Genomic DNA, 27,803 nt, shown 5'->3' with positions numbered 1-27,803 from the left:
AATAACTAGTAACTAAAGTTTTCAAACAAATGTAGTAAAAGTACAGTATTTGGATCCGAGATGTAGCGGAGTAGGAATTTGGAAATACAGTACTCTAGTAAATGTACTCGGTTACAGTCCACCAAGGGACAGAAGTTCCGAGCCGAGCGTGCTCTATACGGTCAACTGATTAAGACTCTCAGTGAGCATGAGTCTATAGTCTGCACTTTCACCATGAATGTTCTTTTTATTTACTGCATGCAGCAGCATGGGTCTCTGAGGCTCCCGAGCCACTCTGCTCTGCACTTGTAGATTGGCCATTTTCGGTTCCGCAACCCCGGCACACGACAAAAAGTAATGCCAGGTTCTTCGAGCAGCGAGCGAGTAAACGACACACTCGCAAGCCGGAGAAGGAGAAGGAGAAGACCCCCCTCACCCCCCCACCCCCCCCAGTCTTTCTCAAGCCTCGCAACCCGAGGCGTAATTTGCAAAGTACAAACCTTATGGACATGCAGGGGGGCAGAAAATTGTCTCGAGGTCACATGAATATGCAGAAACCACCCCAACCCTCCCCTATACTGCATGTATATATGAATTCATCTATGCCCCCCTCACCCGCCGGACCGACTCAACCGGAAAAATATAAAATATAATAAATAAAAACGACAGAGAGAGAGGGACTCTCCGCCGGGCCCTCGCTACTGGCCTAACATACATTCCATTAATAACCAGTATGAAAATAGAAACATTAATTAGGTACACCTTACATAAAAGCTTTTTTCTGTGTGCGCATATACAAATACGGGAGGGAGAGGCGCGGGGGGGGGGGGGGGGGGTAGAGGGGGTTTCTGATGGTTCATTGTTCTACAAAGCCAAACAACTGCAGGAAAACACCATAGAACATTAAAAAAGAGGAAAGAAATAAATAAAAAACAAGTTTCCCCGTGTCTTACAAGCTTCTGTGTTTTTTTCCCCCTTCTTCTCGCCCCCACGCTGGTCTGTGTCGCTCCTGCTCCCGTACGGCATCAATATTACAGTCCATGAGGCACTCCATCAAGACCCATCAACAACCATCACACTTCATCCATCTTTTATCAAAGTGCTCCGAGAGTGTGTGCGTGCGTTTGAATGTGTGCGCTCGTGTGTGTGTGTGTGTGTGTGTGTGTGCGTCCGTGTGCGCCGCTCGTGTGTGTGTGTGTGTGTGTCGTGAAATCACAATATATAGAAATCAATTTTACAGCACCTGTTAGTCACACTCGCAGGAGATGGACATGAGTGGAAATGCCTCCGCTCGCCGCGGTTAAAACCGCAGGACATTGCGTACCCCGTTCATTTTTCATAAGGGGGGAAAAGTAATATAATGGTATTTAAAAAGGGTCTACTGACGCGAGATGACTTTAATGGAAAAGTAAAATAGGCTATGTACTGTACTGTACTGTACTGGACACATGGATGGACGGACGGACGGACGGACTGACAAAAGGGATACGGTGAAAATGTTACGTGGTATAAAGTCTTCGTTGGGAGGCAAACGGAGTGAAGTGGCTACCAAACAGGCCATTGACTTACTGCTATAGGGCTTGTGGTCTAGATTCACATACTGTAGCACACACTTTGCCGCAGGGAGGAGGTTGCTACAGCGTGGAGTGTATGTACGCATGCATGTATGGACGCATGCGAGCGTGTGAACGAGTGTATGTGCACAGAATGTATGTTTACTGTATAAATGCGTCTCGCGGGTAAGATCCATTCGTCCAATAGATCCTTCCCAGGTCAAATTGGCTTCTAGTCCTCCTTGCCCGCCGAGACAGACAAGATAATCGAAAATAAGAGTTCTTAACAAAAATGACCGACTGCCGGTTTACGTAACTCTTTAACGATTAACAAACAGGCTCTCGCCGTGAAAATACAATACTTCCTAATTACTACCATTAGAAAAAGGGAAGTTACACTAGCAGTGCAACTAAATCTAAATAGGCTAGAGAATGAACGAGAGCGGTACTTCTAAAAGAATCCCCCCGTCGGTTGAAGAATGTCGTCCGTTTGCCACGATGAAAGAATAAACAACATGCGTGATGAATGAGGCGTAACAAAGCAGAGGGATCTGGATCTCAAAAAGCTGCGTCTCTCAGATCGGCGCATCTTTTTTTTATTTTCCTTATTTTCCTTTTTTTCTGAGAAGGCACTGTGGACGCGCTCACCGTCCCGGATAAGCGGCGGGGGGGGGGAGGAAAACGTCTGCGATTGCAGCAGCAGCGGGGCGGCGGCTCGTCCCGCGAAGATGTCGACACTTCCCAAAAGGTTGAGATTCTACGGCCGAGCGTGTCCCGTCTTCGCTTGGCTTGCCCCCGTTTATCCCTCAAAAGGTTCTCCCGCAGGACCCCCCCCCCTCCCCTCCCCTCCCCAAACCAACCACAAAGACTCAAGACACGAGTCCCGCCGTCGTCCGCCTCGGAACCGCGGCGGCAGCAATACCGCCGCTCGCTACCGCCTATAAAAAGCGACTTCACCTGTCCCGACATCCCTCTCCTCCTCCTCCTCCTCCTGCGGAACACGATCTCCTCTCCCCTGGCGGCGCTCCCCACCCCCCCGCTAGAGGTAGAGGTAGCTGACCCAGTAGACGATGTTGAAGAGCAGGAAGGACGTGGGGAAGAAGACGCGCGCGTAGGCGTCCAGCTCGTTGATCTGCACGTGGACGCGGCCCTTCCGCCAGCCGCCGTCCTTGCACTCCTCGTGGCAGCAGAAGAAGCTCTTGCAGTCCTTGCCGTCCAGGCACTCGTACAGGCAGCCGTCGTCACCGCCGTAGACGCTGTCGCTGCGGCGGTGGTGGTGGTGCCAGAAGAGGGAGTTGTTTCCCGCCGCCAGAGGCGGCAATGGCGAGCGGTGGTGGTAGCCGCCGCCGCCGCCGCCCGCGCCACCGCGGTGGTGACCCCCCGCGTGGAGGGCGGAGTAGGCCTGCGTTGAGAGACACACACACACACACACACACACACACACACAGGGAGGGAGTTAACCCATTTAGGCCTTAAGACGTCGAAATTTAAAAACGTTCTTCTAAATTCTGACAGTTTTCTGAAATACCTCTTGTTTCTGTATCAGTGGTGCTCAATATTTCATGTCAAGGACCCCAAAAATTATATGTAATTGGCCACCGACCCCCCCATCTGAATATATGTTGTTCCAGGAACCCGTTTTTAGAGAGAGAGAGAGAGAGAGAGAGAGAGAGAGAGAGAGAGAGAGAGAGAGATGTGTCATGAAGGAAGATAACTGACTGAGGGGGCGGCACAGTGGGTGGGAAGGCGCCGAGGGGGTTGGGGGCGGTGGTGGTGAGACAGACAGACAGACAGACAGACAGACAGACAGACAGACAGACAGACAGACAGACAGACAGAATTTCAGTATACAGTATATACAGTAGAGAGAGAGAGAGAGAGAGATAGAGAGGGAGGGAGAGAGGACAAATCCGCCACTATCTATTCATCACTGCCTAGCAATTTTCAGGGAGAGAAACCACATATTACATACTTTTTAGTCTCCTCAAAAATTCTCTCTCACACACACACACACACACACACTCTCGCGCACGCACGCACACACACACACACACACACACACACACACACCCACACACACACACAGTATATATACAGACCTTGTTCAGGCATGAAGCAATTACTGAATATGACAGAATATAAAGGATCACACCCATGGCAAACGTGCCTGTCAGTGACAAAACCCATGGGAGTTGTAGTACTATAATTATGTCTACTGTACAAAAACCAAAACGACACAACTAAGGGTCCACTGAGGCGGGAAATAACACCCAAAAAACAATAGAATAGAAATAGGATTTTTTTTTTGGTTCAGCAGTGTGTCTGTGCCACACTGCACGCATGCCCGCACACACACGTGCACACACGCGCCCGCACACACACACACACACACACACACGGTTCCCACTCGACAGTGGCGATAATAATGAAGGTGAGTCTAATGCGGAGAAGGGGCGAGAGGCAGGGGTGGAAAAAGTATTCAATTATTTTTACTTACCGCAAGTATCAATACAGGAATTGTAACTACTCCATTACAAGTAAAAGTCTGGAATTCTAAATGTACCCGAGTGAAAGTACTAAAGTATTGGCATCAAGGTATCAAAAGTAAGAAAGTACTCACTAGGCAGAATGTCCCATTTCAAGTTTTGTGTATGGATATTTGTGTATAAATATCCAGAAAATATTTTCAAATGGCCGAAATGTGTATAGGGCTGAAATGTTTAATTACTTTTTATTTTTTATTTTAAGTTTTGTAATACTAATCAAAGTAAGCAAGTTTTCAAATAAGTGTAGTGGAGTACAAAGAGTACAAGATTTGCCTCTGAGATAGTGGAGTAGAAGTAAAAGTACTGGAAATTGGAAATACTCGAGTACTTTACAGCCATTCAGTTGCAAAAACAGTTAAAAAGATTTTCTCTTTTATTTTTTACCCCCCAAAATTATTTGGCGACCCCCTGCTTTACACCACTGGGGAGAGGCACTGACAGCTGGTGACTCAGTCTGAGTGGCAATGTGGCGCGGCTGCACATTAAAGTGGTTCTGGTTCTCTCTCCCTCTCCCTCTCGGCAGGTGGAATGCCAGGATACTGCCCCCCCCCCCCCCCCCCCCACACACACACACACACACACACACACCATTAGGCATAGAGCAGGGATTGTTAGCTAGAGATCAACGGCTGTCGTCGATGGTGGAGTGTTCTCTCTCGGCAGGAGCGCAGCGGAAGGAAGGCTGGGTGGGGATTCTCATGCGTGGGTCCACATGCATCGCGCTGTTGGCACTCGTTGGAAATGTGCCGTGCATTCGTGCGTGCGTGCGTACGGGGAAAAACGTGGGGGCGGCATCATGCCACGCATGCACAGAGGCGCCATCATGCCACGCATGCACAGAGGCGCCATCATGCCACGCATGCACAGCAGAGGCGTCATGTGTGACACACTTGAAACATGAAAGGACACGCTCGGTTTGTACAGTATGCGTCTCATTGCTGTGGGCCAGGAACGTATCATATATTGCCTTTTTTTTGTGTTGGTTTTAAGTACATTTATGTCCTACTTCATTGGGGTTGAACAAAATGTAGCAAAAAGCCGACTTGTGATCTCGCAGATCAGCTATTTTCGGGAACATTTTGAAAGTGGAAATGGTTCAAGCCAAGGTGTCTGTGGGTTTTATAATACTGAACGAATGATAAAAAATATAAACCTATTAATATGAAGAAAAAAAGACGAAAATCACACAAAAACGAAAATAGAGTTTTCTGCCTTTTCATTCTAGGCGAGTTGAGGACCATTCTGCCAGCACCAGTCACATATATGAACAAGAGCTTGTGACTAAATCATTTCTAAAACTTCACTGGATTAATTTTAAACTCTTTTCCCCCCCCTGAACAATAACAGTGTTGTTATTTTGTCGGTGTAACAACACTGATATGATACATGATATGATATAGTATTTGTCTTGGCTGCTGTGTCGCAAGACAAATTTCAGTGTGAACTGACAATAGAGTACTATATCATATCATTATATAATATCAGTGTCGTTACATTTTTCATCCGGGCGACACAACAACAGCAATACTCACGGCCATTCTCTGTCTCTTGGGCGGCGGGGCTTTCTGTGCACTGTAGGCACAGTAGTTGATCATGGCGTACTCTATCATGGCGGCGAACACGAACAGGAAGCAGACGGTGATGAACAGGTCCATGGCCGTCACGTAAGACACTCTGGGCAAGGAGTTCCTGGCCACCGTGCTCAGGGTGGTCATGGTCAGCACCGTAGTGATACCTGGGGGGGGGAGCAACGCCATGTCCATTATAGATTCATGTGGTTGTAGTTCACTATGAAAACAGATGTATCAAAGTCGTACGATTTGTCACACGTTACCGCCGTGAAATTTGTTCTCCGCATTTGACCCATCTCTTGGAGCGGGGGGGGGGAGGCCGTACAGCCAAGGAGCGGTGAGCTGCAGCCGTGCCGCACTCGGGGATCATTTGATTAGTAGATTTGACCCCCAATCCAAACCTTTGATGCCGAGTGCCAAGCAGGGAGGCATTGGGTCCCATTTTTACAGTCTTTGGTATATGACCCGGGCCGGGGATCGAACCTCGACCTCCCAGTTTCAGGGCGGACACTCTAACCACAAGGCCACTATATGCTAATTAAATTTGCATTATGTTGATTTGACAAGTCTCAGGGTTCTTTGCAGTGAATCTCTCTCTCTCTCTCTCTTTCTCTCTCTCTCTCTCGCTCTCATTAAATTGAATCCAGTCACTCACTTTGTCAACCATCATCAGGGCTGGGTCATTATCATTTGATTATTATGATTTTTACCCTTCTAAAAAAAGCCTTTTGGGAGCAGCTAGACACATGGAAGTGTTGAAATCTCCCCCGCCTTGCTGACAAAACGCCGCGATGGAGAACAGCTCCTTTTTTTTTTTACGCTGTGTCTTATCGCCGTGTTATCAACGTCGCCGTTTGACACGCGGCCCTCCCGCAGTGTCTGAGAGAGACAATAATGTCTTCGCTTTGTGAAATGAAATCAATTCTTTCAGAGGGAGATGAACTGTGTGACACGAACGCTCGCCATGGGCTGTCACGCACGCACACACGTACAGGCACACAAACACGCGTGCAACCGCACGCACGCACACAAACACACTTTTGTATTATATGCTTGTGAGGACGATTACATGAATGCCATTTTTAGAATGTTTTGCTATTGTTAACCCTTGACGATCTGCAAGCTTGTACTGACGCAAGCACCCACGTACAGTACATATGCACGCACGCACGCACAACCAACTCACTTTCTTTTCATTTCATTTCTATTCTTGATCTCTTTCTCTCTCTCTCTGTCTCTCTTCCATCCTTTCAGACCACATCTTCAACATGTCTTTATGTGTGCATGTGTGCATGTGCGTGCATGCGTGCTCCACACTTTTTGCCTAGTGGTTTCCATAGAGACGAGAGCTCCTGTCTATTTCGAGCTATACCTCCCCTGGTCCACAGAACACACGTCTAGACTGTCTGTCTGTCTGTCTGTCTGTCTGTCTGTCTGTCTGTCTGTCTCAGTCTCTCTCTCTGCCTGTAGTACAATAAACTGTAGTTTTATTTTATTTTTTCCCTTCATTTTTGGAGTTTTAACCCATTCTGACCTGAGATCCGATTCATACGAGGTTTCCACTGGACACACACTGGTCTGATTAACCCATTCTGACCTGAGATCAGATTCTAAAAATGTCAGTCGTTCTTCGATTTTTCAAAAATAGCAGACCTACAAGCTCGTAGCGCGCCACTCGGTGGCGCGCTATGAGCTTGTAGATCTGCTATTTTTCAATAGCTAAAGCATAACATGATGCTAACACCAAAACGGGTTCCCGTTCAGAATGGGTTAAGTATCATCGGGCAAACACATAAAGCGCGTGCAAACATGTATTTGCCGCATCCCATCCAAGTGCCTTTCTCTGCAAGGCAGAATCAGCACACACAATAATCACATCATTAAAACTCACATCCAGGGAGAGCCGAGAGAGAGCAAGAGAGAGAGAGAGAGAGAGAGAGCGAGAGAGAGAGTATTTATATAGTATTTGGCCGCCGACCCCCATCTCAAAATAGTTTTGTTCAATGGATCCCCGGAAGCAAAGATTTGTGTTGAAAATTGACTTTTTAGATTAAAAGGTATGGTAATTTTCTTTTGTTAAAATAAGAGTTATAAATATAGCTCCATTCCGGATATTATTCGTTGTTAAATAGTGTGTCTGTTCAGTACAAGGAGTATCCATGCCTCTCCATATTTCTTTTTACTGGGCAGAAAATATCAGACGAACTTAATTGTCAGGATACGGATTAAACAAGTGACTGGAAAATGGTAGGATTGTGAGAACAGCCTCAAAAATAGCAGGAGTACATTTTAGTAGCCTGGATCATGTCTTTAAAAACCAGGTGCTTAAGAAAGCCAAGTCCATTTGTACGGACAAATCTCATCCCCTCCTGCTTCCTTCTGGCCTTCGCCTAAACAAGGTTCCAGGGGGCCAAAAGTAACAGGCCTAAATTATCCTTCGCGCATGCGTCTATCCAGGCTATAATACATGCCGATAGGAGGAGGTAACTTTGTTATGAAACCCCAATGCTACACCGATACATTGAACTACCATCCTGTTTTTATTTTCTACGTGTACCATGCTCTTTTTTACGGTGTTTTATGTGATTCATGTTCTCTGCCCGTTATGCTTTGCTGTACACCAAATCGCCCTTTGGGGACAAACGAATAAATTAACCTGAACCTGAATGAGCAGACAAAGTTGGAACTGGAACACTATAAGATGAAGCTGATGAATGGATTTAGGGTTTATGAAAGAGCTGGAGAGATAGTTACTGTTACTGAGCAAACACTCTAGACTAGAGCAATCCAAAACTTCACTTACAATTCAAAATATCACTTATCCTACTTTTAATGTTATGTCGTCATTAAACCCATTCAGGACGGGAACCCCTTTTGGTGTTTTTGCATTATGTTATTATGTTATACTTTAGCTATTGAAAAATAGCAGATATATAAGCTCTATAAGCTCACAGACCTATACAAGCTATGAGCTGGTAGGTCTGCTATTTTTGAAAAATCGTGAAATTGTGGCGCAAATCTTTGAATATACTGTATATTCTTTCAAATCTTTGCTCCTGTGGGGAGTTCCCTGGACTTGAGAAAGCCTTGAGAAAGCCCGGAGGGGCGAAACGTTGTTGTATTAAGGTTGAAATCAAAACGGACGGGGATCAGAATTATAGTCCCTGGAACAACATATTTTCAGATGTGGCAGATGTGTAGCCTACAGATCATTCTGGGGGTCCTTTATATGAAAGAGGTTGAGCACCGGTGTCAGGTCTAAATTATTACTGTCAGGTTAGTTACTGCTTTGTCAATTATTTGGGGGCCTACTTGAGACGGACGCGCGGCCCACACGTTGAGAACTACTGATCTACTGGACGTTGGGTAACTGGTAGCTGTCACAATGTACAGTGGTGGAAAAAGTACACCTTTTTTACTTATCCCATTTAGGCCTGACGTCGAAATTAAAAAAAAAATCTTCTAAATTCTGACAGTTTTCTGAAATACCCATGTTTCTGTATCAGTGGTGCTCAATATTTCATGTCAAGGACCCCAAAAATGATATGTAATTGGCCACCGACCCCCATCTGAAAATATGTAGTTCCGGGGACCTACCAGAAGCAAAGGTTTGAGTTAAAAACGTTCGCTCTGAAAGAATACATTCAAACATTTGGGCCACATTTTCACGATTTAAAAGAAATAGCAGACCTACGACGAGCTTGTAGACTTGTAGGTTAAGTAAAAGTATCAATAGTGCAAATGTAGAACTACTCCGTTACAAGCATAAGGTCCGGTAATCAAAATTGACTTGAGTAAAAGTACTACAGTATTGGTGTCAAAATGTATTTAAAGTACCAAAAGTACTCGTTATGCAGAAGGTCCCATTTCAAGTTGTCGAATGTAGGAAAAATCTTTTGAAAATAGCAGATGTACAAGCTCGCAGTGTGTGGCATTGGAGTAGAAGTAAAATAATAGAAAATACTCAAGTAAAGTACAAATACCTCAAAAGTGTTACAAAAGTACACACACACACGCACACACTCTAACACAGATTTGACAGTTAACATAATGGAGTGCCGAGCATGTCCCTGGCACTGACAGCCACTCACGGAGAATGCGTTTGGCTGGAAATCCGCGGGTAATATATTATGTTTCGCTGCACAATGTGAGTCTTTCCAAAAACGACTCGTTCCCCGTGGCAACCGAGTCCAACAGAGCTGCATGGGCTCTCTCGCCATGTATACAACCCCCCTCCCCTCCCCCACAAAAGGCCTCTACACATAGTTCTGGTGCAATCTTGCATGTCCCAAAACTTCCCTTTCTAATTCTACGCGGGTTACTCCTGCGTAACCCGCGTTCCACGCTATTTAATCCATGTGTCGGTGCTGCGTAATAACTTTGTTTGGACTACAACATGCTGTGGGGGCTGTGTTCGTCTCGCATCGTAATGGCGGCATGTTTTTCTCTTCAACAACAAACCATGGGACTATTTTCCGCCGGATTTTCGCCGATCAAAGCTGCAAATACTTTGGCTTAAATGCTCCAAAGGTAAGAAGACAATCTAGGCAGCCTAGGTAGGATATGGTACTGTAGGATGAATTTAAAGCCCCGAAAGTGTTAATATTATAATAATTATACTTGTTTAACCCATTCTGACCGGGCACCCATTTTGGTGTTGGCATCATGTTATGCTTTAGCTATTGAAAAATAGCAGATCTACAAGCTCATATCGCGCCACCGAGTGGCGCGATACGAGCTTGTAGGTCTGCTATTTTTGAAAAATTCGAAGAACGACTGACATTTTTAGAATCTGATCTCAGGTCAGAATGGGTTAATCAGACCAGTGTGTGTCCCGTGGAAACCTCGTATGAATCTGATCTCAGGTCAGAATGGGTTAAACCCCAGTGTCCATAATGTAGGGAAAGCTATATTGGCTGAAAATAGCCGATTGATGAGCTCGCAGTCAAAGATACCCATATTATGCATACTGCACCAGTTTAGGATTCTAACTAGAGTCTACTGTGCGCACACCAAAAAAAAAAACCTTGAGTGGGTGGACCAGCATGATATAGGCTACCGTATGGGCAAGTGGTACAGTATATAGATGTACTGTACAGTGTTAACCCATTCTGACCTGAGATCAGATTCATACGAGGTTTCCACGGGACACACACTGGTCTGATTAACCCCATTCTGACCTGAGATCAGATTCTAAAAATGTCAGTCGCTCTTCGATTTTTCTAAAATAGCAGACCTACAAGCTCGTAGCGCGCCACTCGGTGGCGCGCTATGAGCTTGTAGATCTGCTATTTTTCAATAGCTAAAGCATAACATGATGCCAACACCAAAATGGGTGCCCGGTCAGAATGGGTTAAGTTGCCTTAGGGGGTTTTATGGAGGGAAGGGAATTCCAAATGGGCAAACAGTGCCCAAGGCATTCTTGTAGTCCATGGAACCCTTTGAACAGGTTTTCCAGAACCACAAGTAAAAGTACTCATTATACATATACTGCAAGTCTAGGGCTGAAGTGGTGACAGTATGGAGATGTTTTGTAATAATATTCCAAATCTACAAAGTAACTAAAGTTTTCAAATGGAGTAGAAGTACAAGCATTGGAAATTATGAAGCAGTAAAGTATTTGTACTTTACTACTTACTACTGCATTTCCAATGGGAGTCACGTGGTTTGACACAACATTTGTGTTGTATGAGGGGGGGAGGGGGGCAGTCAAAACACAGCCGAAAGCCATACAACAGCTTGTAGTCCAAAATGTTGTATCAAACCATGTGACTTCCATTGGAAATGCATTGGTGCGGCCATGACACTTGCTTACATCTAGCATGCATCAATGTTGTATGCTAGATCGAAAGGTGTGAGTGAGGCCTACCTCAAAATTGTACTTAAGTACAGTACTTAAGTAAATGTACTTAGTTACTTTCCACCACTGCTTTGAAGCCACTTCTACTAGTGACTCTGTATAGAGGGGAAAATGAACGGGGAATTCTCGTCGTCATGAAAGGGGGCGGGAATGCGACACTCTTAGCACCACTCAAAGAAAACCAAAAGGTAGAAGGTTTCTGCCCGACAGCGACGATAATGTTTCAGAGAAGGCATTTCTCCGGGGGGGGGGGGGGGGGGGTTTAGTTTTAGTCATAGTCTTTGTCACGGGGCAGCCCGTGCCCTATAGACTAAAGAGGAACAAGCAGGCATACACTACTACACACAGCCGCTTCCATTTAACAGCAAGCCGGTTGGGAGGACTGTGTGAGACTGGACATTAGTGTTGCATGTTGTTCTTATTTTATTATTTGTACAAACATGAATTATAAAAAGGACAATGGAAATTGGAAACACCCGAGTAAAGTACAAATACCTCAAAACTGTGCTTAAGTGCAGTACTAGAGTAAATGTACTTTAGTTACTTTCCACTTTCCTCCGCTAGTGGCATCGGCCTACAGCCCGAGCACAGACAAAAGGGGGAAAAAGCAATAGGATGAGAGGATAGGGAGCGCTCTCAGGAGCAGTGCCTGCAACTCCCCATGTGACTATACTTCCATCAGTCACATTCAAGCAGCTCTTGCTCCTCGAGATTGATGGCTTTCGGGGGTAAAAGCTGACATATTGCTTTTCTTTTTTCATTCTTCTTTCCCTCACCGGAGCGCTGTCACTTATAGGGTTGTCGTCGCAGTAACTACGATATTGCAATGCTGTGCTATTGACAAGCCAGCCATGGGGAATATGGCAATAAAACACCCGCCACAACCACTATTGGTGGTGTCGTGTCTTATACTCTTCTTGTGGTTCATGAATCATGACGCTATACGTAGGCCCATATTGTGTTACACTTCGATGCATTGTGTATTGCATGCCACGGTTTCTGTCAAATAACAATACATACATTTCAGTCCTCAGTCGCTTTACAAAAGTACTTTATCGGGAAAAGGTTGATTGATTAAAATTGATAAAAAGGTTAGAAACTATAGAGGGTATGCGCATGCACAAAGTGAATGGCAGATCAAGTGGCAAATCGAGTGACAAAGTGAGTTTAATGTTGATTAAAGTCATTTAATTGAATGACTTCTCTGTTTGGATGTATGGGCTGTCAAGGCCAGAAAGTAGTTTTTTGCTCAGTAGGCATTTCCGCATAACTTCCTGGTATGATGATGATGTCACACGCATACCCTCTATACAAGTAATAAAGGTATAGGTTGTCAGAGTACCCATTGTACCCATCTGTCTGCGTCCCTTTTATGCCCATATATGGAGGTCACTGATGTCATTTGTATGCGGTACGCCCATACCCTTTTTTTCAATACTACTGTTCCTACTGTATTATACATTGCGGGTTCTCAGCAAAGCCATGCGCCTTCTGCAGGAACTGCTTTTCTAGTTTAGGTCTGTGAAGAAAGAAGTGAGTGGTAGAAGTCACTTTAATGAATTCTGATTAGATGATAATCTGATTCCGATTAGATGATGAATCGAACACATGGCTGGGACCACAATGGAAACTTAAGTCCCTCAGGGCTTGTGCAATATAGTACTTGCTGTACCGTTTGCAATTTGATCATAATAATAATAATATTAATAATAATTCAAAACAAAAGCTCCTGCGGTAGCTTAGTGATAGCTGTGGCGGGCTGTCGTCCTCGACTGCTCTTGAAAGGCTCTCGTATCCCGATGATGCATGCATTGGCACAGGCGCTGTTGTTTCTCCAACGCATTGCGCAGTCCAAAGTTCTCCGCTTTCAGCTGGTATATCTCGTTCTCCATGTTTGCCTTCTCCGAGTATGTGAGGGCGCCGCCGCCGCCGCCGGCCTCCTTGGAATGCTTGGAACGGGCCTCCGAGCCCCGCTTCTCCATATCCTCCCGTATGGAGTCTATCCTGTCGTTCAACTTGGCGGCGGTGGTGGCGATCAGTCTGGACAGGTCTGCGGGCGTCTCGGTCTGGGTGGTCGCCGCGGGGCCAGAGGCTTCGGAGGTTTCGTTAAAGGTCTGGTCGCCGTCGCTGTCGCGGGACCTCCGTTCATCCGTGTCAGTGTGTCTGGTTATCACGGGGCTGGTTATCACGGGGACCGTCGGTCGGCATGGGGCTGCCGAGGAGATCATTCTTCTCTTCCTCATCCGTTGGCAGTGGGTGTCGTTGTGGCCCAGGGACTGATCGATCTCCCCGTTCTTCAGCATTGCGATGTAGATGCGGTCGTGGCTCCTCTTCAGGTGTTTAAGGAGGTAGATCCGGGAATTGAAGGCGTACGAACACCAGTCACAGTGAAAGACTTGGGAAGTCTGGGGAAGTGTGGACGTCATTTTCTTTCCGCTAACCGGTGTCTCCCGTATGTCCTGTTCTGTTTAGTATCTCTCTATATTCCCTTACTGCGAAGGTAAAAAAAAACTGTCTTTGTCCCTTTTATGCCCACTTGCTGACATCCCTGATGTCATAAACATGACATCATAGTCCTGATGTCATCAGATATGCACACCCACACTCTCCATGGAGATCCACAGCTCCACGGAGGCTCTGGGCAACCACCGATCCAACCAACGTCCCACTCGGCCGGGGCCCCCACAGGGCTCTGTGATTGGTCCCCTTTGCAGTAGTCCATAGCAAATCTCTCCTGCCGAAAATGACCCAATCCACAAGCTCAGAATGTTCGCCTATTACGACATGGCCGGAATAGAGACAGACAATATAGAGCACCGAAGTCTGACGTGGGGGGGTGCCAGTACACAGGTTCATGTATTTTTTTAGTTGCATTGAAATCCCCATAGGGGGATTTGAGATCGCTTCATATAGGAACTGTGTTTGAAAAATAAACTGATCATCTCGGCCTTTCTGTCAGGGGGGTGGCTGTGCGTCGTTAATGATGTCCATTCATATTTGATACAGCCAGTTTCTGGAGAAAATGGAATTAATGTGGCCGCAAAAGTCTTGAAACTGAAGGCAATGTCGCTGCTAATATAAGTCACACCCAGCTGTCAACACATTGCGTTCCTGAGATTCTTCGTTGACGTAAGCTCAGCTGGTGCTGACTCGACACATTCAGTTTCTGTTGAGCGACGGGCAGATGCAGCCACCCGCCTACCCGGAAATGTATAGTCTCTGGGTTGTTTGACTCGTTTCTAACGCTTATTTTGTTACTCTTTGGGTATATTTGTACATTTCCACCTTCAGTCGATGCTTCATATCCATATGAGTGAAAAGGCCGGGGTGATCGGTTTATTTTTCAAACGCAATTCTTATATGAAGAGATCTAAAATCCCCCTATGGGGATTTCAATGCAAATAAAAAATACATGAACCTGGGGACTGACGCCCTCTTCTGACAGTGACGTCAGGACTTCGGTGCTCTATAGGGCTCATCCTACAACCAGTAAGACGCGCAAACGCGGGAAGCGAACGCAGCTCGTACATATTCGGGTTTTTTTAAGATTTATTTTTAAGTTATTATTTTTTTAAGTTAAGTTTTTTTTTAATTAAGTTTTTAACTTAGCCATAACCAAAGTCCCCAAAGCAGCTATACGTCCAAATATGGAGTGTGTTGCATCAATCACAAACAAATCACTCAGCTCCATATATGGGCACAAAGGTGGGACACACACAGACACACACACACACACACACACACACAGACAGACATGATCTGCTAGGTCTCATAGTAAATGCTCACTGCGTTCGCAGTAAATGTGCCACATCTCTGCGTGTGTGTACGGTTGTAATGCGTGTAACTCGAGAACCGTTCGCCCCACCGACTTCACATTCGACACACGTGTTCCACACCCCCACAGGGGGTGCAGTGCCCGGTATCACACCACAAAAGGCTCTGCTCTGCCAGTGGGCCTAATCAGCCTAAGTCCCCTCACCTGTGCAATTCACAGCCTCTGCCTCAGCCAAATGATTGCCATGGCAACCCCACACCTGCAAATTGATTACTACAGACAGAGGCAGGCAGACAGATACAGATCTAGTCCTACTTCTCTGTGTGTGTATCCCCACAGGGAGTTGGTCGGACCCACGGTTCTCCAGAACCACCACAAAAGGCTCTGCCAGTGGGCCTAATCAGCCTAAATCCCCTCACCTGTGCAATTTCCAGCCTCTGCCTCAGCCAATTGATTGCCATGGCAACCCCACACCTGACAATTGATCACTTAACCTTTTCACAGTCAGTTTGCACTCTTCAGGCACAGGCAGACAGACACAGATCTCCAGTATGGGCACAAAAAGGACCCAGACAGATAGTTAAAACTTATGCTATGACAAGTTGTATTAGCCTATTAGGTTCTCAAGTAGGCCGGTGGCCGACAGGCACGTGCAGGTCTAGTGTTAGCAATACACAAGATTAGCATTACTTTCAAAAGTAGAGGTATTCATTGTGTTGACTAGATACAGATCCGCCAGGGTTGGCTAAAATTCTCCTCAGAATAGGGATGCTAGATTTCGAGTCGTTAATCAAACCCTCCCCCCCCCCCCCACATTGAAGACCCCTGCTTCATAAGGTATTAACACTAGTATCACATTCATATCCATTTTCTTGGTTGCGCTATTATTGCTGTCAAGAACGATGGCAGCAGATGCACTGATTGCACTCAGGCGGTGATCGTTATCCACGACCGTTGACGTGAGGACACTCTTATCAGATCAAATGTCTTCTTTGTCTGCCGAGTGGAATTAAATTCCTTTATTTAAAAAGGACCACTTCAGCTTATTTTCAGCTTATCTTCATTATAATGTGGCACCATTGTCTGCCTACGCGCATCTCGTGTCTGAAGAGGAGGGCTGTGGACAGTTCCCAAAAGCCGCCTAGCAGTGACATCATCGGTAGGCAGGTCTGGAAATTTCTACAAAACAATTTCAACTGTATTAATTGCGTTTATTGTTGCGAATGCAGTGAGCACTTACTATGAGACCTAGCAGATCATGTCTGTCTGTCTGTGTGTCTGTCTGTCCCGCTATCCAAATATGGAGTGTGTTGCATCAGCAATCACTCAGCTCCATATATGGGCACAAAAGGGGCCAGGTCCTCTCAGCTCCATATATGGGCACAAAAGGGGCCAGTGATTTGTTTGTTGTGGACCTGGCCCCTTTTGTGCCCATATATGGAGCTATACGTCCAAAACCCAAATATGTACGAGCTGCGTTCGCTTCCCGCGTCTTACTCGTATTAATGCAATAACAATAGCTCTATTCCAGCATGCTAACTTTTCACTAAGAGAAAGGCTGTAGTTTCTATTAGACATTCGTAGGCAGGTTTGGCATGAAGTCAGATGGGCCGTTTTCATTTTCAGAGCCTATAGTTTATTTTCGATCAATCAATCGATCGATTCGGTTCTGTCCTGGATCAATGGAACCAACGTAGTTCCATTTATTTGATTGGCTGAGCACAGAATGTGATATATGATAAGATTATCCCCTCCTATATTCAGCTAGATTTTCGTCTTACACAAACATTAAATTCAATGAATGGAGAATTCACATCACGTTTGTCTGAGCAAATACACATGTTACACCATGATGATGTACGTCGATGATAAGAGCGCCCCTCACTTCACACGGGTGTGATTTGTTAATGTTATACCATCATTACAATGTTTGTGTTTTGCCAATTTTTTGGGAGGACACATGCAATACCCTCGCTGCCCACCATAGAGTAATAAAAGGATAGAGACTGGAACAGGAGCGACATATTGCTCATAAAAAGCATAAAAAGCATACACAATCACATGAAGGAATAATGCACCACTCAACTCACCCAGAGCAGAACTCCCACCACAGGACTCTGGCAATCAATTAATACAGTTGCAACCACTATACCACTATATTGGACTGCGCGCCTCGGACAGGGCGCAGGGAATAGAGCGCAGCGCGTTGTTATTGACAAACTCCTAGAGAGTGCTGATATTCTGTGTATACAGGAGACTTTTTTAGCCACACAAGACCTTGATAAGCTCAATTCTGTTCATAATGACTTCCATGGGGCATTATTTTTTTTTTCATGGCAGGGCCAAGCAGTCTACCTGCGCAGCGCTTGCGATCGACTGGTCGACCGCGATCGACGTAATGGGCACCCCTGCTATAGAGAATCACCGACGTAGTCTATTTTCACCTTAAAGTTATACTTAAACGAGTACAGCATGCGGTTTTCATTCTAGCCATGTACTATTGTCCAACCTGCAGCTGTACCAGAGACCTCTGGTCCCATATATCCCCGGTTCGTGTGGGGAGCTCTATGGTCGCTATGGGCCTTGCGCTCACATCTAATCTTGTGCTGTAGGTTGTTGAGTGCTAGCTTTTATATGGAGAACCGAGCAGGACATGTCATCAATCTGCCGAGGCAGCTAGCCTTAGGGGGATTGTTGGGGGGGCGTTCTGTCATCACCTGCCTTCTCCTTAGGGCTTAGAACTATAGTAACTCGCTAGTGCTAGTGTTAGTGTCTTGTAACCTCCTTTTTCTTCTTCTTTTACTTTTATATTGCTTACCCCACCTCACCCCCCAACTTATGAGAGAATAATAAAACGATAAGCATTTGCTTCAACATCTGAACATGTATTGAAAAGGTGCCGTCATGCTTTTTTGGTAGTCTCGTCCTCCGAGGATTTAATAAAAATAAAACGTATGATAACCCCCTCCACACTCGCACACACGGAAATTAAACAATATCAACACACACTATATATATATATATATATATTCAAAGATTTGCCAAATCTCTGCCATGCGTCAATCGGAGGTTTAAATAAAGAACTTTAATGAGAATGAGCAAGTGAATATTAATAAGTTAATGTCAAGATATCACGGATGTGTCTCACTTTATAAATACCGCCACTTTCATTTTTGTGAAAATCTAATGTCTAATCTGCGCGTGCCCCCTGGTGAAATGGCCTTTTCTGTCATTTAATTTTGAAACAGGTGCGTTTGGAGCAAACAAACAAACAGGTGAATGAAATCAAGATTAACTAAGTCATCACACAGTATGTTTTTTGTTTGACAAGACATAATATTAAGATTGGCTTTGTAGGGACTTCTGATGTATACAAATAGACCACAGATATGCTCTAAAAACATATTTTCGTCTTTAAAGAGAAATGGGAGAAAACAACCCGAATATAGAGCAGGTGTGCTTCCTCTGATCATGTCCTTGGCGGTGGGGTGCCCGCAGCTACAATCAAAGCTTAAAGAAAACGAAATAAAAGAGAGGCTCAATAACACATTTCTTTATTAACTCTGCTTCAGCCGAGCTGGAGGAAATAAAGAAATATGTGCACTTGAGTCTAGTCATGCACCTTAATTTTCGGAGGGCCGCTATTTCCACGTCTTTCACTGGTGTTCTTTTGGATGGGAACCCCTTTTGGTGTTTTAAGCATTATGTTGTACTTGAGCTGTTGAAAAATAGCAGATATACAAGCTCATAGCACGACACTGAGTGCCATCATCACCGAGCTTGTAGGTCTGCTATTTTTGAAAGATCCTGAAATTGTGGCCCAAATGTTTGAATATATTCAATGTGTATATATAACTCAACTCTTTGCTTCTGTCGGGGTCCCTGGAACAACATTTTTTCAGATGGGGCTCGGTGGGCAATTACATATATTTTTGGGGGTCCTTGACATTTAAATGTTTGAGAACGACTGACATAGAAACAAAAGGCATTTGTGGAATAGTCCTCGGGTCTAAATGGGTTAACTTAAAACAACCACATTTCCACCTATATCGCTGAATTTTGCACTACACAGTATAATTATAGCCTACAGACATGACATCTGACCTCATCGCATACTCTTCTTTAACAGAAAAGTATTGTCAATTACACTCCCTTTGTCTGTTACAATGAACAATCCACTGAAGTGCCTGATGGCACCTCTCTCTGAAACGTTGCACTGTCTGTATCTGTAATGTGCGGTCTAACGAGCACAATTGAACAAGTACACACCACTGAACCTATAATCATCATCCAACAAGGGCCCTTTATCTAACTCTCTCTCTCTGGGCTACAGTTTGATATTCTATTATCCCTCCATCTCTTCTTTTTTTTGGCATGTGCTCTCTTTCCGTCTCGAGTCCCCACGCATCCTCCGTCACTCTCTTTCTTTGTATCCGGTCCCAGGGTCAGGGAGGAGAGGGCTAAAAGTGGAGGGTGAAGAACAGGGTGAAGAGAGAGGCTAAATGACTTCCATTGTCGGGCCGAGGATGTTTATCTGGGCTGTGGCAGCCTGCAGACCTGTTGTCTGCCAGGGTGAGGGGAGGGAGGGGGGGGGGGATTACACCGTATGTCTTAGATAAGAGACACACACAAATACACACTTAAGCCCAGGCCGCCTTTTGGTCATTCCGTACCGAGACAGCCAAAGGACGGCTAGTTGACACACAGCTGCACTGCCTTTGATCATGTTATCAAGAAAGAAAAATCAGACCAAAAAGCCCCATTCACATACTTCATTGCACGGTGGAGTTGTGTGCCAAAGGTAGCAGACCTCACAACAAGCTAAAAACAATGCATCGTATCTAAGGCAGAAAAACATCCTATCATATCAGTCCTTCCTGTGGGACACTGTGTCCTAGACACAGACTCCAAACCAACCATATGGAAGTCCTCCATCATCTGCCAAGTCCAGAAAACCAACACCACCTGCAATAATGACTATACCGCCCTGTAGCTTTAACATCTCTGGTGATGAAGAGCTTTGAGAGGCTCATTCTACCCCAGCTACAGAGGGAGGTTAGTGGGCTCACAGACCCACTCCAGTTTTCATACAAGCAGCAGAGAGGTACGGATGATGCAGTGATAACCCTGCTGCATCACACCTACGCACAGCTGAAGAGGCCCAAGTCCTTTGTCAGGATGGTATTTGTGGACTTCTCGAGTGCATTTAACACGGTGCAGCCTCACCTGATGGGACAGAAACTCCTCCGGATGAATGTCAACCCCCCCACCTCATACTGCTCATTCTGTCTTTCCTCACAGACAAGACAGCAGGCCGTTAGATTCAATGGCAACTACAGCTCTAACAGGACTGTGTCCACCGGGGCACCACAAGGAGCTGTCATCTCACCAGTCCTGTTCACCCTTGACTGCAGCAGCCCAGACCCTGACACGCTATTCATCAAATACTCCGATGACACGGTTATTGTCGATACCACCAACACCAATAACCGCATCATTGGGGTAATGGACGGATTTGCTGAGTGGTGCAATAACAACTTCCTGGACCTAAACCCCAGCAAAACTAAGGAGCTGCTGGTGGACTTTAGGCAGGACCCGCCCACTCCACCTCCGGCCCTGGAGATAAATGGCCAGGCAATAGAACGAGTCGAAGAGTACAATTACCTCGGCACCACCATCGACCATAAGCTCACATTCAAGACCAACGCGGAGAACATTCACTCCAAGTGTCAACAAAGGCTGTTCTTCCTCAGGAAGATGAGGAAGCTTCAGAACAGACAATAAAGAAGGCCTCTCAAATAGTTGAGGACAACACACACACACCCTCTGTAACCACGACGAACTAATGCCCTCAGGCCAGCGATACAGAGCATCAAAACTCACTAAAAGGGGCTCCGCTAGCTTTGTGCCCACCTCCATCAGACTCTTGAACGCCTAGGCTGTGAACAGTAGACTTGGAATGAGCAGTTGTTTAGTTTTGGAAAAACTTAAAGTTTGAAAGAACATACACAGCACCTGTTGAGGGCCCTATTTCAAAGACGAAACTTTGTGCCATGGCACACCGTCTTAACACTTGTGATGCTAAAGACGTCTACAGATGTCTTATCAAATAAAACCGTAGGAGGTAAGATGTTATATATTGATTCATGTAGGCCAGACAGATGGGTGGAACAGGTACTCTGAAGGCTCATTCATAGTCTGGATTTTGGTGGTGAGGTGACTACCGAACTACAACATGACCGCACGAGCCACGGTGAAGAGCAAACCACCGCCACCACTACAGCCCTTCTCTCCGTTTTTACTCGCCACCGCTCAACGCTATTTCAGCTCCGGTGGTCACCTCACCACCGGAGCGGTGGTCACCTCACCACCGAAAATCCAGACTATGAATGAGCCCTGACACGGGTACTGCATAGCCAGTTGGGGCATGGATCTCCAACTTCCGTCCTTACCGACTCTGTGCTCTACAGCCGGGGCACCGATCTAGTCAAAATAATAACAATAATAATGGATTGCATTTTTATAGCGCTTTTCTACGTATGTACAGAGTGCTTACTCAAAGCGCTTTACAATGGTCCATTCATTCATACGAGGTTTCTGCACGACAACACTGATATCATACTACAGTACCACTGAAGCTTCACAACCATATTCGCTTCGACGTACCATTACAGTGCGTTAGTGTTACAGAAATGCGCGAGCGGAACACAAGTTGCACGCGTCCTGTTAAGTTAATCTCACGCTGACGGCAAAAAGCATGCAGTCCGCTCCGTGCCTGTTGGTTTGATGAGTAAACCCAACACAGTTCAACAGTCATTGTCTGTGGGGGAAACGTGACACGATATGAGGAGACATGATTATTATGCGACTGTCATCTGTGATTTGCTTTGATAAAGACCCAGAAAGGCACACTCCATATATGGCCATTACAGAATTAATTCCATATGTTGATCTGACCCCCCCCCCCCCCCCCCCCCCGCCATGCCAAAGCGCCAGCAGTCTGCCGTCACCCAGGCGGATGTGTGCACGCAACCTCGCCCTTCTCGCCCTCAGGGCGTCTTTACTGGTTAATATTATAACTTGTGCAATGTCGGGGTAAGAATGGTGGTCCCTTATTGGCTGTTGATGGTGACGTAACTAAGGTTACGTTTTAAGGTTGATATAAGGTCAATAATGGGTCTAAATGATTTAGAACAGCAGTTGTAATAGACATTCGTTTAATTTAGGCCATGTTTGGAATTCAAAATGCAATTGAGTAAAAGTACAAAAGTATTTGTATCAAAATGTACTAAAAGTACCAAAAGTAAAAAGTACTCATTATGCAGAATGTCTCATTTCAAGTCTTTTGAGAGCAGCCGATCGCACAAGCTCACAATGCGTCACATCACGACGCATTGTGAGCTTGTAGATCGACTATTTTCAAATGGCCAAAATGAATATAAGGTTGAAATGGTTAATGTATGTTTTGTAATCTAAATCTACAAAGTAAAAGTAAAAGTAAAAGTACAATATTTGCCTCCGAGATGTAGTAGGGTAGAATCACGTAACAAAGCTAGCGAAACTAAATGTTGTGTGTTTTGTTGCGGGTGCGGGATGCATTGCAGAGTTAGCTTGCCAAATTATGTGAGTGAAACAAGCGACCAGGTCTATGAAAACAAGCCCAAAAGAAGCAACCAGTTTCACCACTTGAGCCCTATATATTACATCCGCCATTTTCAAAAAGAATCATGAAAGCAAGCCCAAATAAGCAACTACACTTCAGAGATAAGACCAAACCAAAGCAATGGGGCAACTATGAATATTAAGCTATGTTACAGGAAAACTAGCCGCTTATAATAAGCAGAACTGGCAACACAACAAACGTTGCAAACTGCGCTGCAGGCTGATTTTTGCAATTTGTATGGAGAAAAATAATGTTTCGTCGGGCGACTGGTTTTGTGCCGATTAAAAAAATGCTAGTCTGTTGCAATCTGACAGTTTTAAGTAGTCTCTGGCTAGTCTGAACAAGTTTGCTTGTGTGGAATCACCTTAACAACAAAGACTAGTAGTCTAGTAGTCACTATCACATAGATTCCCATGAATGAAAACAAAGAAATGCAACTCCCGCTATGCATGATGTGTAATACTGTCTCTGAATGAGAGAGAGAAGTGTTTTAACTTGACTTCAGTTCCATTAGCTGTAGGTTCAAAACTATTCACTCAATCAAATTCACCAATACATCATTATTTTTGCTATGATTCCCTGCTTTCATAGGACATGAAAAAAACCAAAAATAAAAAACCCACAATGACAAGTAGTCATGTATTTTTGCCTTTGAATAATTGAAAGGAAACAGACTAGACTAGAGTGAAATTACATTTCTCACATCGACAACAGTGAAGGCCTGCTACATGCTGTATGTGTCTGAATGGAAAAACCTTATATTTTTGCAACCCACTGCGTGCATTCCGTGCAACAAAGTACTGTAATAGTACTAGAGGTTGTGAAGGTTTTCCATCGCCTGCAGTTGGAAGCAGCGGCGGGGCTCCTGCAGTCGGATTGCGGCGGGATATGGGGAAGTGAGATATGTACTCTTTCACTCCCCCAACGCTCCTCTGCTACTGTCGACATGCCCTTAAGCAAGGCATTGCTCTACTAACTGTTCCTGCTGAATGCCAGGCAATCCTTGGATTCATGGATGGATTATTTATATATAGCTCCTTTAACTGAAGTGCTTTATACATTGTTCATTACATTTACGCACGCACACACTTCTTGCTCAAGGAGAACTTTGACACTAACCCAGGAGGAGCCGGGGGATCGAACCGGAAACCTTCCCAGTTCCAAGCGTTACACTTTCTATTCCTAGGATGTTAGATCTCGTCCGCCGGGTGGAAACCGCGTGTCCACGACTCTCACTTTTCAGGATTCAAATTAACCCATTCTGACCGGGAACCCATTTTGGTGTTAGCATCATGTTATGCTTTAGCTATTGAAAAATAGCAGATCTACAAGCTCATAGCGCGCCACCGAGTGGCGCGCTACGAGCTTGTAGGTCTGCTATTTTTGAAAAATCGAAGAACGACTGGCATTTTTAGAATCTGATCTCAGGTCAGAATGGGTTCATCAGACCAGTGTGTGTCCAGTGGAAACCTCGTAATGAATCTGATCTCAGGTCAGAATGGGTTAACTGACAGCAAAAGTAGCAGATCGACAAGATTAAAAGCTTGCGGGTGTGCTGCTGCTTTTGATGTTTTTATGTGTGGCGCTGTATGATTATGAAGTAAAAAAATAAAAGAAAAAGAAAACCGGCAAAAAGCTAGAATACGGAGATGAGAGGTTTCTGCCCGACAGCAACGATCGTTATGAATCCGTGGCCCCTCGGTTTGGCATTCTGCTCCTCCAAAAGTATATAATTATGTCCCGAGGCCACATAGTGACCCTGATCTGATGCCCCTCAACTGTCTCTATCCTGTTGCTTAATTAACACGTTTTAAAACACCATTCATTGTCTTTAACTCCCCAAGACTACCCACTTCAGACCAGTCCAGTGGGTCTGATTAGTCCAGAGCTTAGCATATTATGTACGAACCTTTGGCCAATACATGATTCTGTGAAATAAATAGCTTTTTTAGCCTATTTATTTATTTAATTGGTAGTTATAATATACTGCGTGCGGGTAGCTCAGTCGGTATAGAGCTCTCGCCTTTGGACCACAAGGTCATGGGTTCGATCCCGGGCGCCGCCAACTCGGCGTATGAGCAGCACGGCTTGGGTGCGGCAAGTCGTGCGGTAAGTACTGGGAGCTGATGGTAGGTGTGGCGCTCCACCTCAGCATCATCTCCCAGAGGTCTAGCGCATTGTAACGGGGACAGACTCTCACGCGTGTTACCGGCTGATACCGACAACAACCCACTTCCAACTTACTTACTTATGATGCTATTCTGTGGACTTAAAAAAAACTTTGTTTTATCTTTGTTCCTTCCTGCCCTGGTACACCAAAGGTCAGGGTTCCTCGAACCCTAACATGATGAAATTCCAGGCCTGGCTATTAGTTTTGACCGCATGTCGCATTTACTATGAAAACGGGCATTTCCCATCAGTCAGGCCAGGCCGTCCGTCACCCCCAGATTTCATATATGGGCATGCCTCGTGACATCACAAGACATCATCAGGGATGGAGATCCATGATGTCTTCAATATTGGCCAGCAACTATACATCTGACCTCAAACATCAAACCCTTAGATATCCATATATAGAGCTGACCTGTTCTGACATTCCATATGTTGATCCTTCCCCAACCGTCCTTCCTGTTCGATGTCTCCCTTTTGACTGATACCTGTCCATTCAAACTCTAGACGGGCCCGCCCCAAAGTTACTAGTGCAGCCGCGCCCTGCAGCAGGCGAAAAATAGAGTTCTTAACAGGCCAGAGAATTAAGTCTCTGTCTCTCACAGTCTGTAGTCTCTCACTACTACATCAAACCCTAGTGTACACTCAAGACACTGCCCCCGCTGCCACCCTTATATCTCCATATACAGTATGGAGCTGACCTGTGTTCAGACATTCCATATGTTGATCTGACCTCCTCAAACCCTGTACACTCAAGACACGCTCCATATTCCTCCTCAGGGGCGCCTGATGGAGGGGAAAGGAACTGGTTGGAATAACGTGTTACTTCCACGCGCTACGTCCAACCAGGGAAACTCCCCCCTGTCAGGAGCAACTTGGACACTCAGGCATGAAGGAAGCATGAGTTCAAGTCCGTTGCTCTCCCCAGGTTGGCGGAGGGTGTGTAGAGCCCAGGATCACATTAGATAATTGACACAGGGGTGAAAAATGGGTTACAAAGTCGTGGGATAAAAATGAAAAAAATATCGCCCAGCAGTCTGCCGTCACCCATGCGGATGCGTGCAACTAAAGGGCACCCTGAAGGGCGAGGTCGCTTCTCGCCCTCGGGGAGTCTTACCGGTATGAATAAAATATGCCGCCCTAAAGTTAGGTTAAGAGCAACGTCCCTTTATCGTTCACTAAACTCACCCCACACACACACGTCAGTTTGTTCCCCCAACAGCAAGAAGCATGGATAGTGGTGCTGGCTGATGACGTAACAGGTGACGTTATGAAATGCAAGTCTGCTGCCTGCTGGCCAGACTTGAGTAGCGAGTGACAAAACAAATCCATGGAGCGCAACGAATCAGGCTGGAACCCAGGCTAAGAAACCTCAATTTATTTTTGTAAATTAATGCCCTACTTTATTATCATACAAGAGTGTCGCACACAAGTAGCCGATCTACAAGCTCACAACGCAAGGCGTTGTCCAAGCTTGTCAAGGCACCTATTGCAGTGCTTCAAGCTTGTTGAATCTGCTGATTTTTATGCTTTTGTGTGAAGGTTTCTTCCCAACAGACAACATTGACTGTACAGTACAGTACAGTCCACAGCACAGTTTCTAGGTGAACTTTTCACAGACTTACCTCCAAGCAAGCGTTCGAAACGGGGAACGCTCAGAAGCGTGTGCACAAGCATATCATCCGGCAGGACGCCACATGAACTGACCGCAGGCAGGCATGCAGTGAGGATGAAAAAAACAAAACAATACAACAACAAACAAACAACTGATGCTCAAATAAGAAGAGGGTGCAGCACTATCATCACACACGACAGGACAACTTTGAACATGAATGTCAAATAGGATGCATGGGGAATAAACAATTAAATAAACTTGACAGACACATACCTGTACATGCATAATAGAAGATTCCCAACCTATGGGCCGTGAGGATAATTGTGTGCCCCCCCCCCCCCCCCCCCCAAAAAAAAAGAATACTGTATGGCAAAAAAACTGTATGATTTTAATGATAATATAACATTAATATTTTTAGGCCCTGATCCTGAAAAGGTCAGTGACCTCTGAAGTATAACATGCATGCTCAAGTGTGCAAACAAGCATGCTTTGGTCTTGCTCAAGGACACTTCGACGCTTACCTCTGGGGGAGCCTCGGGTTCGAACTGGCGACCTTGCGGTTGCCATTGGGCCACTCTACCGCTGAGCCACCGCCGGCCCCCACTATACAGTACATACCTAGGGCGGTCCTGGCGGGCGTGGCGTCGCTCTTGATCCAGAAGGACACCCAGGAGAGCACCACGGTGAGGATGCAGGGGATGTACGTCTGGATGGTGAAGTAGCCCATCCGCCTCCTCAGGTCAAAGTACACCGTCATCAGTATGTAGTCGCCTGCGGGGAGAGAGAGAGAGAGAGAGAGAGAGAGAGGAGAGGTTTATGTCTGCATAATGTCGTCTCTGTCGGGTGGAGGTACCTCATATCAACACTGTTATTGCTGATCTACAGCGGTGCTCAATATTTCATGTCAAGGACCCTAAAGATTATATGTAATTGGCCGCCGACCCCCATCTGAAAATAATGTTGTTTCAGGAACCCCTCGGAAAAACGAAACAGTGATGTTCTTTTTTTTGCGGGGATGGAGGCGTGAAAAGTGAATAAAGAAGAAGGCCGTCCTCTCCAGCTTGGTTCACGC

The 27,803-nt window shown here is 45.6% G+C and overlaps 2 protein-coding genes across 3 annotated transcripts in view; one reads left to right on the top strand and one right to left on the bottom strand.

Moving 5' to 3' along the window:
* The window catches only part of LOC308311614 (metalloreductase STEAP3-like), a 351,330-nt gene that overhangs the window by 187,909 nt on the left and 135,618 nt on the right, over positions 1 to 27,803 (top strand). The window lies entirely within an intron of this gene.
* Positions 2,554 to 27,803, bottom strand: part of LOC308311616 (gamma-aminobutyric acid receptor subunit gamma-3-like) — a 136,981-nt gene continuing 111,731 nt past the window's right edge. The window contains exons 8-10 of the mRNA XM_080758370.1: positions 27,350 to 27,502; positions 5,611 to 5,813; positions 2,554 to 2,934 (exon numbers count right to left, since the gene is read on the bottom strand). Of these exons, the coding sequence (XP_080614496.1) occupies positions 2,572 to 2,934; positions 5,611 to 5,813; positions 27,350 to 27,502 (719 nt within the window). The 3' untranslated portion in view covers positions 2,554 to 2,571. The remainder of the gene's footprint in view (positions 2,935 to 5,610; positions 5,814 to 27,349; positions 27,503 to 27,803) is intronic.

The sequence above is a fragment of the Protomyctophum bolini genome (assembly GCF_963924005.1).
Source record: "Protomyctophum bolini genome assembly, chromosome: 24".
NCBI lineage: Eukaryota > Metazoa > Chordata > Actinopteri > Myctophiformes > Myctophidae > Protomyctophum > Protomyctophum bolini.
This window is presented reverse-complemented; position numbering and strand designations above follow the sequence as displayed.